The 14,023-nt window shown below is 44.6% G+C and overlaps 2 protein-coding genes across 12 annotated transcripts in view; one reads left to right on the forward strand and one right to left on the reverse strand.

The window, feature by feature from the left end:
• Nucleotides 1-3,928, forward strand: part of JAK1 (Janus kinase 1) — a 62,617-nt gene extending 58,689 nt beyond the window's left edge. For all 4 annotated transcript variants that reach the window (XM_080407243.1, XM_080407246.1, XM_080407245.1 and 1 more), the window contains exons 22-25: nucleotides 351-523; nucleotides 981-1,098; nucleotides 1,451-1,561; nucleotides 2,199-3,928. In XM_080407243.1, the coding sequence (XP_080263369.1) occupies nucleotides 351-523; nucleotides 981-1,098; nucleotides 1,451-1,561; nucleotides 2,199-2,300 (504 nt within the window). In that variant the 3' untranslated portion in view covers nucleotides 2,301-3,928. The remainder of the gene's footprint in view (nucleotides 1-350; nucleotides 524-980; nucleotides 1,099-1,450; nucleotides 1,562-2,198) is intronic.
• A 158-nt stretch (nucleotides 3,929-4,086) lies between these two features.
• The window catches only part of RAVER2 (ribonucleoprotein, PTB binding 2), a 38,226-nt gene continuing 28,289 nt past the window's right edge, over nucleotides 4,087-14,023 (reverse strand). For 5 of the 8 annotated variants that reach the window (XM_080407264.1, XM_080407263.1, XM_080407261.1 and 2 more), the window contains exons 10-15: nucleotides 12,384-12,495; nucleotides 11,847-11,992; nucleotides 10,003-10,092; nucleotides 9,183-9,311; nucleotides 5,931-6,032; nucleotides 4,087-5,264 (exon numbers count right to left, since the gene is read on the reverse strand). In XM_080407264.1, coding sequence (XP_080263390.1) covers nucleotides 5,202-5,264; nucleotides 5,931-6,032; nucleotides 9,183-9,311; nucleotides 10,003-10,092; nucleotides 11,847-11,992; nucleotides 12,384-12,495 — 642 coding nt within the window. In that variant the 3' untranslated portion in view covers nucleotides 4,087-5,201. Of the gene's footprint in view, nucleotides 6,033-9,182; nucleotides 9,312-10,002; nucleotides 10,093-11,846; nucleotides 11,993-12,383; nucleotides 12,496-14,023 lie in introns of all 8 variants that reach the window. The other 3 variants (XM_080407265.1, XM_080407266.1, XM_080407267.1) reach the window with 3 other exon arrangements.

A 14,023-nucleotide genomic window follows, 5' to 3' on the forward strand; every position in this document is an offset into this window, starting at 1 on the left:
TGGACTGGGTGCTTGTAAGGAGCACAGGCACAGGCTGTCAGATTTAGCAGCACACAAAGGAACTGCTGCTGCAGAGAGAAGGGCCTGAAGACGATGGCTGCTCAGCTGAAAATTAAAAACCACAAAGCCAGAAGAGCAGTCTCAACAGATGAGGAACTTGGAGGCAGCATTTAAGGTGTGGGGGTGTCAGAAAAGGACCCTCGGAAGTGCCAGCAGATGGAGAACCTGCCGTGGGAAACCTGGTACTGAAACATGTACTATTGTGTGAACGAGGGAACGTGTGACGGGGAGGCTGGAGAAAGACAGTGATTAAAGTATTGGAGAACTAGTGTAACTCTGTTCTCTCCTAGGGAATGGACTATCTGGGCTCCCGTCAGTACGTGCACCGGGACTTGGCAGCAAGAAACGTCCTTGTTGAAAGTGAGAACAGAGTGAAGATTGGAGACTTCGGTCTCACCAAAGCAATCGAGACTGACAAGGAGTACTACACGGTCAAAGACGACCTCGACAGCCCTGTTTTCTGGTAGTAACTTAGAACTTACTTTCTTTAACCAGACTGTGCAGTGGAATAACTTGTCTGCTCCTGCAGACTTAGGCTTTTAGGTGTCCTCAAAGTTTTTTCTGTTTTGGCAAGAAGCCTAAATAAAGACACATCAGAGCAAGGAAAAGGCACCTGGTAGACTATACTTATCTACTCTTGTTCTGTTTATTTATTCCTGCACTTAATGATCCCTTTTCCCATGATATTTTTGTTGGTTTTGATTTATTTTTACAGTGACTTGCTGTGTAAGTCGTACCTTACTTACCTACTACTTCTGTGGCACCCCCAGCCCAACAGGCGCGTTAATTTGTGTACAAGGATGCTGACTTTTGTGTACAAAGACGCCTCTTTAGTTCGCTTTAAATGCATTGGGCGTGCGCATGTACGAGCAGATTGTGCAGCTCTGAGTAAGGTTTAACGCTGCCCGTTGTGTCCTCAGGTACGCTCCGGAATGCCTGCTCCAGAGTAAATTCTACATTGCCTCGGATGTCTGGTCGTTCGGGGTGACACTGTACGAACTGCTTACCTACTGTGATTCCGAGTCCAGTCCTATGGCAGTAAGTGGTTGTGAAAGAAACTGCTGCTACAGCCGCTTCAATCAGATATTTTAATTTTTTTAAAAAATGTGTTATTTTTGGAAACAAGAAGTGGAAGGAATCTCTTTATCTCCTGAAAACAACCCCTTGAGGTTGTCTTTCACTAAAGATTCTGTACAGAGTTAAGTTGTGGTGACGCTATGTTGATGTTGCTATCTATTTCCTAATGCGAGTATATGGCGCACGGTGTCCGTACAATAAGCATCTACTGATTGTTTTTATTTTGAGACTCAAATGTCACCTTAATGTCAAATTGAAATGGGCTGGATTGGCACAGGGTAAGAGGATGTGCAGCTGACTCCTCTCTTCACAGGAGTTCCTGAAAATGATCGGCCCGACGCAGGGACAGATGACGGTAGCACGGCTGGTGCGTGTCCTGCAAGAAGAAAAGCGTTTGCCACGTCCACCCAACTGCCCGGAGGAGGTAATGGATGCGCCTCTGCTTTTATAGTGGTGACCTCTGATGCTAAATTAGCACCAAAAGCATCTCGTGTTCATTAGCCTGGCTAATCCTGGCAGGAAACCAGTCAGGTGTGCCATTAAAAAGGCATTTCCAAGTTTTCTGAGCATTATTTTAAAATGCTTTTTGACACTGACATTCCCAAGTTCCTGACATCCCTACAGAGGCATTAAGAACTTTGCTTTAATACCTGGATCCATGTAAAATTCGATTAGAATCCTTCTGATTTTTGAGATGCAGAGTTCCAGGGTGTGCAGTGGGGTCCCAGTGCACAGACCCCGAGGCGCAGCCTGGCTCCTGCTCCTGGGGGAGCCGGGACATAGCCCAGCTCTGCCTGAGGCACGAGCGATGGAGGCGGGGAGGGGGGGGGGGGGCGGGCAGGCGGCTCAGGGACAGGGAGGGGAGCGGCACAGCGTGGCGCTGGGGAGCTGCCTCAGAAGGAAAAATCCTCACTAGTAACAGTGCTGGCGAACTCCGACCAGAATCCGAGGCGTGTCTGTCTGGTAGCAGTGGGAACCCGTTCCACTGTATTCACTGGAAAAAACTGGAAAAATACAGTGTTTCACTCTTCCTCTAAAAATTTCTCTTCTGTTGTTGCTAGGTGGACCAGCTGATGAGGAAGTGCTGGATATTCAAGCATGACGAACGGACAACCTTTCACAATCTGATCCAAGGATTTGAAACAATTATGAGTAAAATTTAATTAGTTTTTTTTTTTTAAAATACGGTCAGTACTTTAAATGTGTGTCAAAATATAAAGGCCTAAGACCTTTCATTTTATTTTTTTTAACTACTGTAATTTGTACTCTGACTGTGCTAATGTGTTTAAAGGATTCTTTTTCCAACAGTTTTCCTTTTTAATTTTAGTCAACAGTTGGATCAAATTAATTAAAAGGTATGGCAGAAACAATAGCTTCAACTCATTTTGCTGCTGTTATTGCAAGGCAGTTTTCTCTTTATCTGATTCTGGTCTCACCACAGCTGGAACTACCCTGCCAAACACGAACCGAAAGGGTGGTGTCAGAAAGCGCTGCAGGTGTCAGTGCAAAGCTGGGGCACTTAACATGTCTGCTGGGCACGCTTATTCCCTGAAGAACTAAACCAGTGGACATTAGAGGACTGGAGATGGTAATTCAGTTTGAGGAAGTTTTAGAAAAAGGTTTGGCTGACAACCGTCTTTCATGTGCACTTAAACTGCAGTAGCAAAAACCCACCTCTGGCATAAAAATCCAGAGAAGACAAAATAATGAGCTCACCTTAAAGTGCTCTGCAGTTCTGAGCTTTTAGGTATGTTTCTAAAGAAATTGCTTAACTGTTGTGTTCAAAAAATGAACCAAACGAGAAGCATGATCAGTGTGTATAATTATGCATTGAATTGAGAAACCCACTTTTGGATAAATATATTTGCTTTTCCTAACTCAGCCCCCTGCCCCTTTCTACCTGCTGAGGCTTCTGCCCTCTGTGTCGCTGTTAACTGTGCGAACACAACACTTCTTGGCTTGTACTGCAGGCAAACTGGTGTGGTGAAATGTGCGTAGGAGATCAATTACACACTTCGGGGATAGAAAAGAAAATGAATTCATGTACAGAACCCAGGGGAGCACTCCCCTAACAAAGAATAATTATCTAAAAGAGAGGACTGAGCAACCAGGGCAGCATTACTAGGTGAGCAGATACCTCCAACACACCAAACAGTCTTTTTGTTACCTGCAGTGCCATCCAAGGGGTGCGTGATGCACTTTTTTTTAATTATTATTTTTCTATGATCATTACACCAAGGATTTATTTGGCCAGCAGGTTGAATAATTTTAGTAAAGCTGTTTATTTGGCCTGACGAATCTTTAACACAGCACTGGCCTTCATTTCATTTGACATACAGGCTCGAACCATACACTTGTGCAGTATTGAGTTAACCAAAGGTCAACAGCGGGACCAACTGGGACCATGCACGTTTTATTGTCAGGGCCAGACTTGGGGCACGGGCTGTAAGGCGGCCCAGTGAGGGCACTGGGCACAGGTGGTGTAAACCTGCCAGGCTTCCATAAACAGCAGCTTAACTGGAACCTTCTGCTGACCCCTGTCCTAGGACTTTCCCACCACACCTGGATTTTGAAAATGCTTTGAGGAGATATTCAGTTCTTACAACAGAAAGATGTCTTGAGATATATGTATCTATATATATATAAAATTGTAATTATGAGCTGCAACAAGGTCAGATTTATTTTTACAGTATTACTTGTTTTTTCTGTATGTCACTTATGAACCTGATTTAAATCTGTAAGCACTTTGTTACTCTTTATACAAACAAATCTAATAAATTTTTTTTCTCCACGTGCACCTCTTTTTTTAAATCATAAATTAAACAGAGGCAGATTTTAAAATAACTTCCATAGGAATGGTGATCTGAACATGCTGGCTTCAAAACAACCCTGCCCTTCATTAAACGATCACTTTAAAGGTAAGCTAGAGATGTTTTCCTCCCACAGAAATCCACTTTAAATGCGTACCAACAATTTATTTTCATTGAAAAGCGTAACAAGTTGAGAAAGTTGCATATACAAACAGTTTGAACAAAATATTACAAGTGAACTTATCAATACATACATGTAGAGTCCCAGAGGAGCTCTGGTAACCTGTGTTTGCTATTTGGCTGTCTTAAGCAGTTATGCCTGTGGGCACAGCGCCCTAGCTCTACAGCACAGCAGCTGAGGAAGAGCCGCTTGGATTGTGTTTGGTTTTTTAAGCTTTGAAAATACATATCCTGGTCACATCACAAAGCTTGAAAGGCAGAGTTTAAGACTTTTTTTTTTTTTTTTTTTTTTTGAAACAGTACTGAAAAATGGCTCCAGTATTATCTAGCAAGGTGAAGCCAGAAGGACCTGGGTTCCAGCCTCAGTGCACTCAGTCCAAGGCAGCAAACCCTGCTGCCTGTCACAGAGGGCTGGCTCCTAATCTGTCGTTCACAAGCACTGACTTCAAAAGGAACGATTTCTAAGTCTTCTGCTACAAGGATTAACAGCAGAAAAGAAAGGCTTGAGCCAGAGCGGCTTAATGAATCAGCTGAAAATACCAAGTCTTTAAAAAAAACAAAACCATATCAAAACACAATCAAGCTGGGAAATAATGGGGGCCAGGCGATGCACAGGGGCAGGCAGGCTGCCACAGCTCAGTCTCAGGGGAGGAGGGAGCCCACACCGTACACCTGGCACAGGTGAGTGAGTAAACAGTGTTTCCTTCTAGTGAGAACTACTTCATGCAAAAGGTAGTATGTAAGAAAGAGTGAAAACCAGAACGAGGATGCTCTGCTCTAGCAGGCTTTGGAGTGCAGCGCATTGCTACAGTTAAGATGCTTAAAAAAGAAGAAAATACAGTCAAGAGCAGGAAGGAAGGATTAAAGCCATCACCGAGGAGCATGTCAGTATTGCTTCTGCTCCAACTGAATCATCCAGATCCAGGAGGAGTCAGAAAAAGCAGAACAGGCCATTGATTTCTTCCACTTTGTTACCTTTAAACTGCTCCACCACCTGAGCATGCTGCCAGCAGCCGGCCACACTGACACGCGTGCCTGTTGGAAGGAGGACGGCACTTTGCCACGTACACTGTGTTACACAGAGGCATTCACAAACTGTAAGTTACTTATTCCAAGGAAAAGCCGTGGATTCTTGGCCTAAAAGCAGATAAAGGTTACTTCATTGTCAAAGTATCACCTATCTGAAGCGAATTGAGTGTTGCAAGGCAGCACACAATATAGCATCTTACTTTTAACAGACATTTATTGAAAACATCACAGAGGCTGTGGTAATACATTTGGTGTATCTCCATTCCAGGATTAAGAGGAAATATTAAAAATTTAAAGGCTGTAAATGCAGAACTTTTAATCCTGGAAAAAGTAAGATTGAAAAACCCATAATCTGAGTTAAAAAAATATGAAAAAAATTACTATCAAGATTTCATCTTTTAACTTCCTCAGTCTGAGGACTAGGGAAAGGATCAGCATTCCCTCCTCAGTATTTTTATTGCTTTCAGCTGGTAAGCTACCCAAAACATGCCACATTGCTTTGTCAGCCTCAGCTCACTGTTCCTTGCAGTGGCAGACAACAAAGGAAACACTCGTAGCAATATGTACCATTTCCTTGGCAAATTTGCCCATTACAGAGGTTGTTCCTCTTGGGATACTTATAACCCCCCTGGAAAGAAGAATTATTTGTCTGAAGTTAAGGCAGCAATAAATAGCAGAGGTACGAAAAGCCTGCCTTCACACCTCGAGGCAGGAGTCATTATTTAGGTCTCAATAAACGCGCTTTTTTTTTAGAGAGGATTCTGCATAACGTACTGTGGGGCCCTGAGTCTGCTGGCCAAGGTACTCCAAGGGGCCAGGTTCTGGGGAGGACATAAGGTACGACGAGCCTCGCTTCTCACTTCTCATTGGAGCCACCTAAGGACAAGAAGAAAACAAGTGACACATGATCCAGAGTAAACGGTGTCAATAAATAAAGCTCCAGCCTGGGAATTACCAAGGACTGGGAGCCAGTAACTGACTCCAAAGGCCCGACTCCCTCAGCTGTAAGGTCCAGCTATACACAGCTCATGAGTCAGCATTTGTGCCCTTTCCCTAAAAAATCCCAAACCAATCATAAATGCATTGGTGCCCCACCATCCATGTGTGTCTGTAAGGGCAAAGGGCTGGCTGGGCCAGGTGGCCCTGCTCCAGACAGCTTCAGTCTTTCCAGTAAGGCACCACTGGGCCACCTTTTATCCCTCTGTCCTTTCTCCTGGAGAGCTGAATGGGTTAACCCATCCTGGCCCAGCTGTCGTGGCAAGGCAGATGGTGAAGGACTCGGTTTGTGCTGCAGATTACAGGTAAGCAGCTGCCACTTGCAGGCACAAGTTTACATCTGGCACCAAAGCCAAGGAGAGAGCAGGAATGGCTCTTCAACCAAAACTTCAACTCAGCTGTGTCACCCTGACACTGCAAGGCCCAAGGCTCCCAGAACTGGGCTTCTAGCGAGGGCACGGGGACCTAAGGCTGCCCCCCTGCCAAGGGCTCAGGTTCAGTTCCTCTTTGGGATCCAGCACGGCAGGACGGCGCACTAGCCACGGACCTTCAGCACTGCAAGCTGTACATACACATTAGAACCCACTGCCCTAATATAGATCCCTTCTCCCTGTCCCCCAATGTGTTATTAATTTCATTACCAAACAGCTTAAACAGTCGCCCAGTTCTAAAAGGCTGAAGCATCTGCCCTGTAACAACCACCTGAACCAGATCTGAGCACATCCTGCCCCACCACACCATGTGTCCTGGGTTAACTCTGCCTCCTAGATCAGAAGAACTGGGGTTTTGGTTGATGTTGGAGTGAGTATTTTAGAAACCTTAACATGTTTCACAAACCAGGACACTAACGCTTTAACTCAATCAAATGAGCAGCTGTGCTGACCCATGTCCCCACGCCAAACACTTCCCAGCAGTTCCCGGCGGCTCCCCTTGCTGATTCACATTCACAGCTCAAATTACCCTCTAAGTCTGATTTCTTTTGAGCCTGCACTTGTCATCAATAGGAATCTGCCTGAGGAAGACGTTCAGTTTTCCTCCTGTCCTCTCCCCTGCACTTCTAACAGCTGTGGAACATCACACATCCACCGTAACCTCCACCGTGTCCTGCTCGCATGGCAGAGCGCAGCACCACCACTGCAGCCTGTGCACCAGGGGCTGACCATGCTCCTTCTGAACTCTGAAATGCTGCCCACAGAAGCAGGACAAAAATGGGCTGCAGGGTTAAAGCAAGTGCACACGTGAGCACACATGGAACCGATACAGAGCCTCTCGGGGACCAGGCTGCATGCCCTCTTCATGGAGATTTAGCTGTTAATTCCTGGAATGAGGAAAGTGCCTCGCTGTGGAGGAAACTGCACTTGTGTTTGGTCTGTGCCAAGGGACAGACCGACCGCTCTCTTTCTGCCTTTTATGGCATCTGGCATTAAGACAAACTTTCAAGCTGCTCAGCATCACCCCCACATACAAGCTTTCCTCTTTACACTGGAGTTAAAACTCAAAGGTATTAGTTAGCTCAAACCCCGGAGTCTCTCCTTCTCTTGTTACAATTTCTCTCATTTCCAGAGCTGTTAGGAACCTGAAAGCTCAATTTTTTGCTGCACAGACTACAGCTTTCACATGGCCTTGGCCATCTCTAACCCAAGACCTGCCAACGCCAGCTCCAGCCAGGCCTCATCTCCTATCTAGGACTCACAAATTGCTACAGTTGTGTGCTCCTTCTAAATCTGCTCCAAAAAACCATGGGAATCTCATGCCAAGCCCGAGATGCAAGTTTCTGAATGCCAGAACATCATGTGCTGAATCCGGCTGCTAACCTCTGCTCAGTGAAGGGATTTAAAGCCCTGATGGAGGAGAGCTGCGCAGGAGGCTGGGCCCCCTAAGCTCTCCCAGATGTGACTGCTGACTACAGCCATGGCTCCTCTCAGCACGCCCGGGCACCGCACAAAGGTCCACTAGCTGCGCTGGAGGCTGGAGAGGCAGCTCAGCATCCCTCCAGCAGTGCTCTGCTCCCAGAGATTACCAGCGCTCCCACAGCTTTGTGGCTCACAGTGAGGCATACCTGCCTGCAGCCGCTTCAAAAGAGATGAAAATCTGGCTTTTAAGGTCTCTCCCACCCATAAAACCAGGAGCAATGTGATTTACCCATGGCAGGAGGGTATGAATTCTTCAGGACTTCTACAGCACTCGGGAGATGGGAAGTCCTCTCTTCAGACTGAACAAAGCTTTTATCCCCACCATACCCCGCCTGTGTTCAACCAGCCTCTGGTTACACTAGCCTCCAGCCTCCTTTAGGCTGGTCCTCCCTGCTTCCATAGCATTTCCCCATCCCCTCCACAACTTTTCTTGATGAAAACTGTCTACTGAGTGCACCAGACAAAGGAAGCTTTGCTCAGTGAGTCTGGCTGAAGTAGGCTGCATCTGACATCTGTTATAAAATTTCAAATTAAAGCCATTTTAAAATGGTTTTCTTCCCAGGATCAGTTAAGAGTATTACAAAGTGAAAGCTGTAGGTAAACTGGACCCTGCCTTGATCTGCCAGTTCCAGAGGTTTTATCCCAGTGGCACTCACTGCAAAACATCTGCAAGTCAGGCAAAAAAACCCTTTTAAAACCTCTGTGAACTACCTCCTACTCCTTTCTTCACTTCCTACTTTATTTGCCTCCTTCAAGGCATTTCTGCACATTCACCCTCACAAGTAACATCTTTCCCAGAAGTCTGCTCACAAACATCCAGCCTTTCTTTGCCTGTGGGCTTCGGTGGTTTGTGGGCAGTGAGGAGCACAGATCTCCAGGGCGCTGGAGGGCTCCGAGGGGGGCTGGCGCTGGCACGCCCTGCCCAACCACTGCTTTTATTTATCACATTCACTGGGAACTGCACGTGATCCTGAGCAACTCGGGATCCCGAGGGGCAGGGATGCAGTGGAACAGCTCTGCCTTGGCTTGTTGTGGGTCCAAAGTCCACTCGGTGGCAGCACAAAGACAGCTGGCTCGGGCTGTGCCTGCAACCACTCTGCTCGCTCTCTCCTCTCACCTTATTTAACGGGTTTTGTGGAGGAAGCTGCAAGCTGCCTGGCTGGACTGATCCCTGGGCTCCACTGTAAAGTGTAGGCATGACCTGCAAGCAGGTACTGTAGTCTGGGTAAGATCCACCTGTAGATTCCTGAATGCAGAACGGGATCCATGATCAACCAGAAGTTGAAAGAAAATAGGTTTAGAAATTAATTTTTACTTGATATAGTAACGAGCGCTCAGCTGGCATTTTCATATCTGAGTCACACTCAATTGCTAAAAGGAGTGTACAATTCACAGCAGCTCAGGCATGCAGCAATTTCTTGAGCAAAATGTAAGATTTGGGGGATGGCTTGCTTTACACAGTTCCTTTAAAAAAAAAAAAAAAAAAAAAAGAAGAAAGAGGGAAAAAAAAAAGCGTGCTTGTCTGTGGTCACAGAAACCTCGGGCTATGTAATAGCCTGGGCAGGAAACAATCCTCCAAGAGGCTCGCTGGAAACAACATTACACTGTGCTGTTTCTTGGCAGGAGTATTTTAATACACTCCTGAACTGTACAGGTAACTTTGGCTTGTGGGATTTCAGAGGGAGGGATATTTATGGCAGATATAACCACAAGCGTGAGTATGAATCCTGGAGAGTAACTGTGCAGGGATGCCCTGTGGAAGGTGACCATGCAGTGCCATTCATCCCACACTCTCCGGCCCCTTATTTCTTTCCACAGTACTGACAGCAGCAGCCACTATCAACAAACAAAGCAGGTGTCCAGAGTCCAAAAGCACCCTTGCAGCTGATGGGAGAAACAGCCAATGGAGACAGGAAGAAAATAAAATTATTTCTCACCTCAGAGGCTTCATTTTCAAATTCATCAGCTCTTGCCTGGGTAGAGTTACATGCCTGAGCATAATGCTGATACCACTGCTGAACAGCCTCCTATAAAGGAGGAAAAAACCTCTTCCCATTAACTGTCTACTAAGATCACTTTTAAATGAAAACAATTCTTACAACCTCACAGGACATGAGTAAAAGGCAAAGCTCTCCAAGAAGCATCAAAACATGTTTAACACCAGTGATACTGTAGTTTTAAATGCTTGGTTTTATCTTTAAGTGGTTAAAGATACACAAGGCACCACTGCCTTGGCAGCAGACAATGTCATTTCTGATGCGTAGAAGGAAGTGACAGTACCAATATAGCTGAGTGAGTGACATCATTTGAGTCCTTCTTGTTACTACAGGTAATACTAATAACACTAATACTACAATACTGCTGATTTTTTTGGACACTTTTTTAAGGATGTGGGGTTAGGGACTACCTCCAGGAAACATCAAAAGAAATGTAAAGCCCAGTAATCACATTCAAACAAAACATTCAAGAATACCGTAGCGTTTACACAAAACACAGAGCACAGCAGCCCACAGGACACCTCTCTTCCTTCTTGAGCCCACAGCTGTCACCAGACTGATCTGACTGGGAGATGGGTCTGGCTCCTGGCAAAGCTCCCTGCTGCAGCAAATGCAGTGCAGCGACACCGTCGCCTCCACCACTCCTTGGCCAGGCTGAGACCCTCCTAATATGAAACAACCCCCGTGCCCACCCACGCGCGCCCGTCTCCATCCCCCAGACCCAGCCGGCTCCCAGAGCAGCCCTGCTCTACCTCAGGAGTTTTGCAGCCACACACATTTCCTTGCCAGCAACCCAGGAGAGGGGAGCACAGTTTGTTTCTGCCTCCCAGCCACAAGAGAAAGATCAGGGAAAGATCAAGCGACTCTGGGGAGGAGGTGATGGGGACAGGGCATGGAGAGACCTACTAGCAGAGCAGGAGCATGTGTCTCAGCCCAGACCCAAGATTTTCACACAGATTACCTGATGGAACTACAATCCAATTCTCGTATTTGATTTGCATACAATTATATATTCCTACACAGAGTAGTGATGGCTAATGAAAATATGGAAAGGTTATTTCACAGAGCGTCCCGACGTCTGTGAAACCCAGAACTTGCTCTCAGTAGTGCACCACTCTCCAGAGGGGCAGCCCTCCACCTTAATGGCCATGCTGTGATCACCAAATAGGACGTGGGGGGAAGAAATCCTGAGCAGTGAAACCAGCTGGCAGAGACTGCAAAAATTCCCCAAGCTACACAGGAACTTCTGGTAGACAGAACAGGCTCTTCTCTGGGATCTAGCCAAAATTCAAGAAAACTTTAAAACTCCTTGGGAAGGGAAAGAGAAGAACTTCATGGTTTTAAAGACAGACAAAAGCCAAGCCAGAAGTTACAAGTAGTAATTTTTTAGCCGACTGCACTGAATTCAGGTTCTCAAGAAGCAACCTTTCAATGGTTCTATTACTGCAACAGGGAAGGTATTGAGGCTCTTTTTGACCGGCATTAGGTGTACTTTGTGCTAAACCAATTCTGTACCCTGAAAGAGATAAACTATCAGTGAAAAGGACCTACAAGGTTCAGTCTGAAGAAGAGGGTGGGCTCTGGTTGTAGGAAGGCCTAGGAACCACTGAAGAAGAGTTCATGATGTTGGACAATACTGTTCAACTGCATGCAGGGCTATCGGACCACCTGTGTACCAAGGGATGAACATCTCAGGAACCAATCCCTGAGCAGATCTCTGCCAAAAATCCTGCTATGAGAGCTCTGAGTGACAAACCAGAAGAAGGTGCTGCAAAACAATGTACCTGTGCGTATTCCCCATGCTGTTGAGAGTAATTAAAATAACTTTCCATTGCATGTTGTGATGTAGTTCCCTGAGACACAGCAGCATCCACGACGTTGTTCGAAAGTCCAGTCTGCTGTGGTGGACTAGAGGCTTTGCTGGCAATTGCTGTTTGTAAAACAAAGAATACACGGTTTGTATAAACACACCACTTGTATAAACTGTACAAATTAGGTTGCAATCTTGTTTAGTAATATTCTGGGATTAAAAGAGAAATCTGCTACTTCAGATTAGGCTGTGCTCAAAATTTATCAGTGCTACTAAAATTGAAGGCTTTCTAGGAGTTTCTCTACATCAGTAAGCCCATTAAATCTGAAAATCTATGCTTCCCAAAGAAAATATTAACTGTAAGGATAGATTACATCCCAATTTTAAGAGAGTCTACAAGATTTCTGTAAAGATAAATGTTGCTGTCGCTAGAATTACTCGCCAAATGGTATAACTATTTGCCACACTGGTCAAGGAAACTTGCAAGTGAAACTGCTAAATGTTTGCTTACCTGGAAGACATATACCAGGCAACACACTCGCCAAGTTCAAGTAGGGGTTGGTACTAAGACGTATTTCTTTTGGTGGTTCTCCTAGCAGCGAAGTCTGTTTTTTCAAGGGAGTCTGTGAAACAATTGGACAGCACAGTTTGCGTTATATTCATGCAACATTCGTCAGAAATAAGGTAAGTGTTCCAGCAGGATTTTGAAAAAAGCTTAGCCCTATGAAATCTAACAGGAAAACTTTTAAAATAAATACTGGGGATAACGATCTGGACACACTGGCTGCACTTTTTTTCTTGTCAAATAATTTTGTAGGAATGTTTCTCTTTAGACTGTAACTAACTGAAGGATATCAAAAACCAAACAAGAGAGAGCCTTTTATGTTCAAGTAAAGGAACAATAATCACCGTAACGACTCCAGATGCAGGGAGTTAGCATTAAGAACATGGCCGAGACAAAAATCAACTCCTTTCACCCGGAGTCACAAGCAAATAAAGGGCAAATGAATGCTGGAGAGATGACACTGCCTGCCATCTGCCATTATAAACACTTCTTACTGATCACTCTTATTTATAAGCCCACACTTAAAAGGAGAAAATATTTATGAGCACAAAGCATCAAGACTCACTCACTCACTCCAAAAGTGTTTGTTTCCTATGAGGGACTAGGAAGGGTACACTACCTACCCCCTTACTTCCCATTAGCTTGTATTAGAAAAAATACTGACAATATGGATGAAGTAGCTGTAGCAAGTTACACAGCTTGCCTGAAATACACAGCTCAAAGACATTTATACAGTATTCTACTCTACATCTATTCTGTTCATTTATTCAAAGCTCATTAGGAAAAAAAAGCTTTATTTTAATGGATCAATACTATTTTCAGTAAAACTATTAATCAACAACTTTTCAAAAACAGTGAGACCAGTTTGTAAACACAGAAAGTTTCAACAGAGTGCTGAAACTTTTCATCTGGGTGCAAAAGCAGGCATTTAATTAACTATATAGACTTCTAATGGTTTACTTAAGTTTCCTTTTAACTAAATGAAATGCTGAAACAAACCACTGATTTTATATATGTACACACCCCCCCCCCATGTATTTTATTCACATGTATCTACACACAGGTAAAATACCACTTCATTACAGTAAAAAAAAAAATTTAAAACATGAAAAACATACTTTCTGAAGTAGGACCATATCTGTCAAAGCTGTCTAACAAAGACAGATACCAATACTGTATATAATCTGATTGCTTCAGAAAATATGTAAGGAAAACACAGATCTGATCTGAATTAAGAACATGTTTCCCCATAAATGTCAAGGTATTTATGTGTAGTATAAAAATAGTAAATTCTGTTAATGGCAGGAAAAAAACTTCTGAAAAAACTACACTGTTCTGGTTCAACTTAAATCCCACCCCATCATCCTCTCACCTCATGCTTTCAAGGGAATAAATATTAAAACTGATACAGACTAAGTAAACATCAGCTATGGCTAATAGGGTATGGATTAAAAGCCGACAATTTACACACACACACACACACACACATATATATCTCAACACACACCCCACCTGGAAACCCAAAGGCCCTACACATACCACCAGAATTGCTCCTGATTAGTCATGAAATTCAACCACAAGTTCTA

Source organism: Falco punctatus, assembly GCF_963210335.1.
Source record: "Falco punctatus genome assembly, chromosome: 11".
Classification (NCBI taxonomy): Eukaryota; Metazoa; Chordata; class Aves; order Falconiformes; family Falconidae; genus Falco; species Falco punctatus.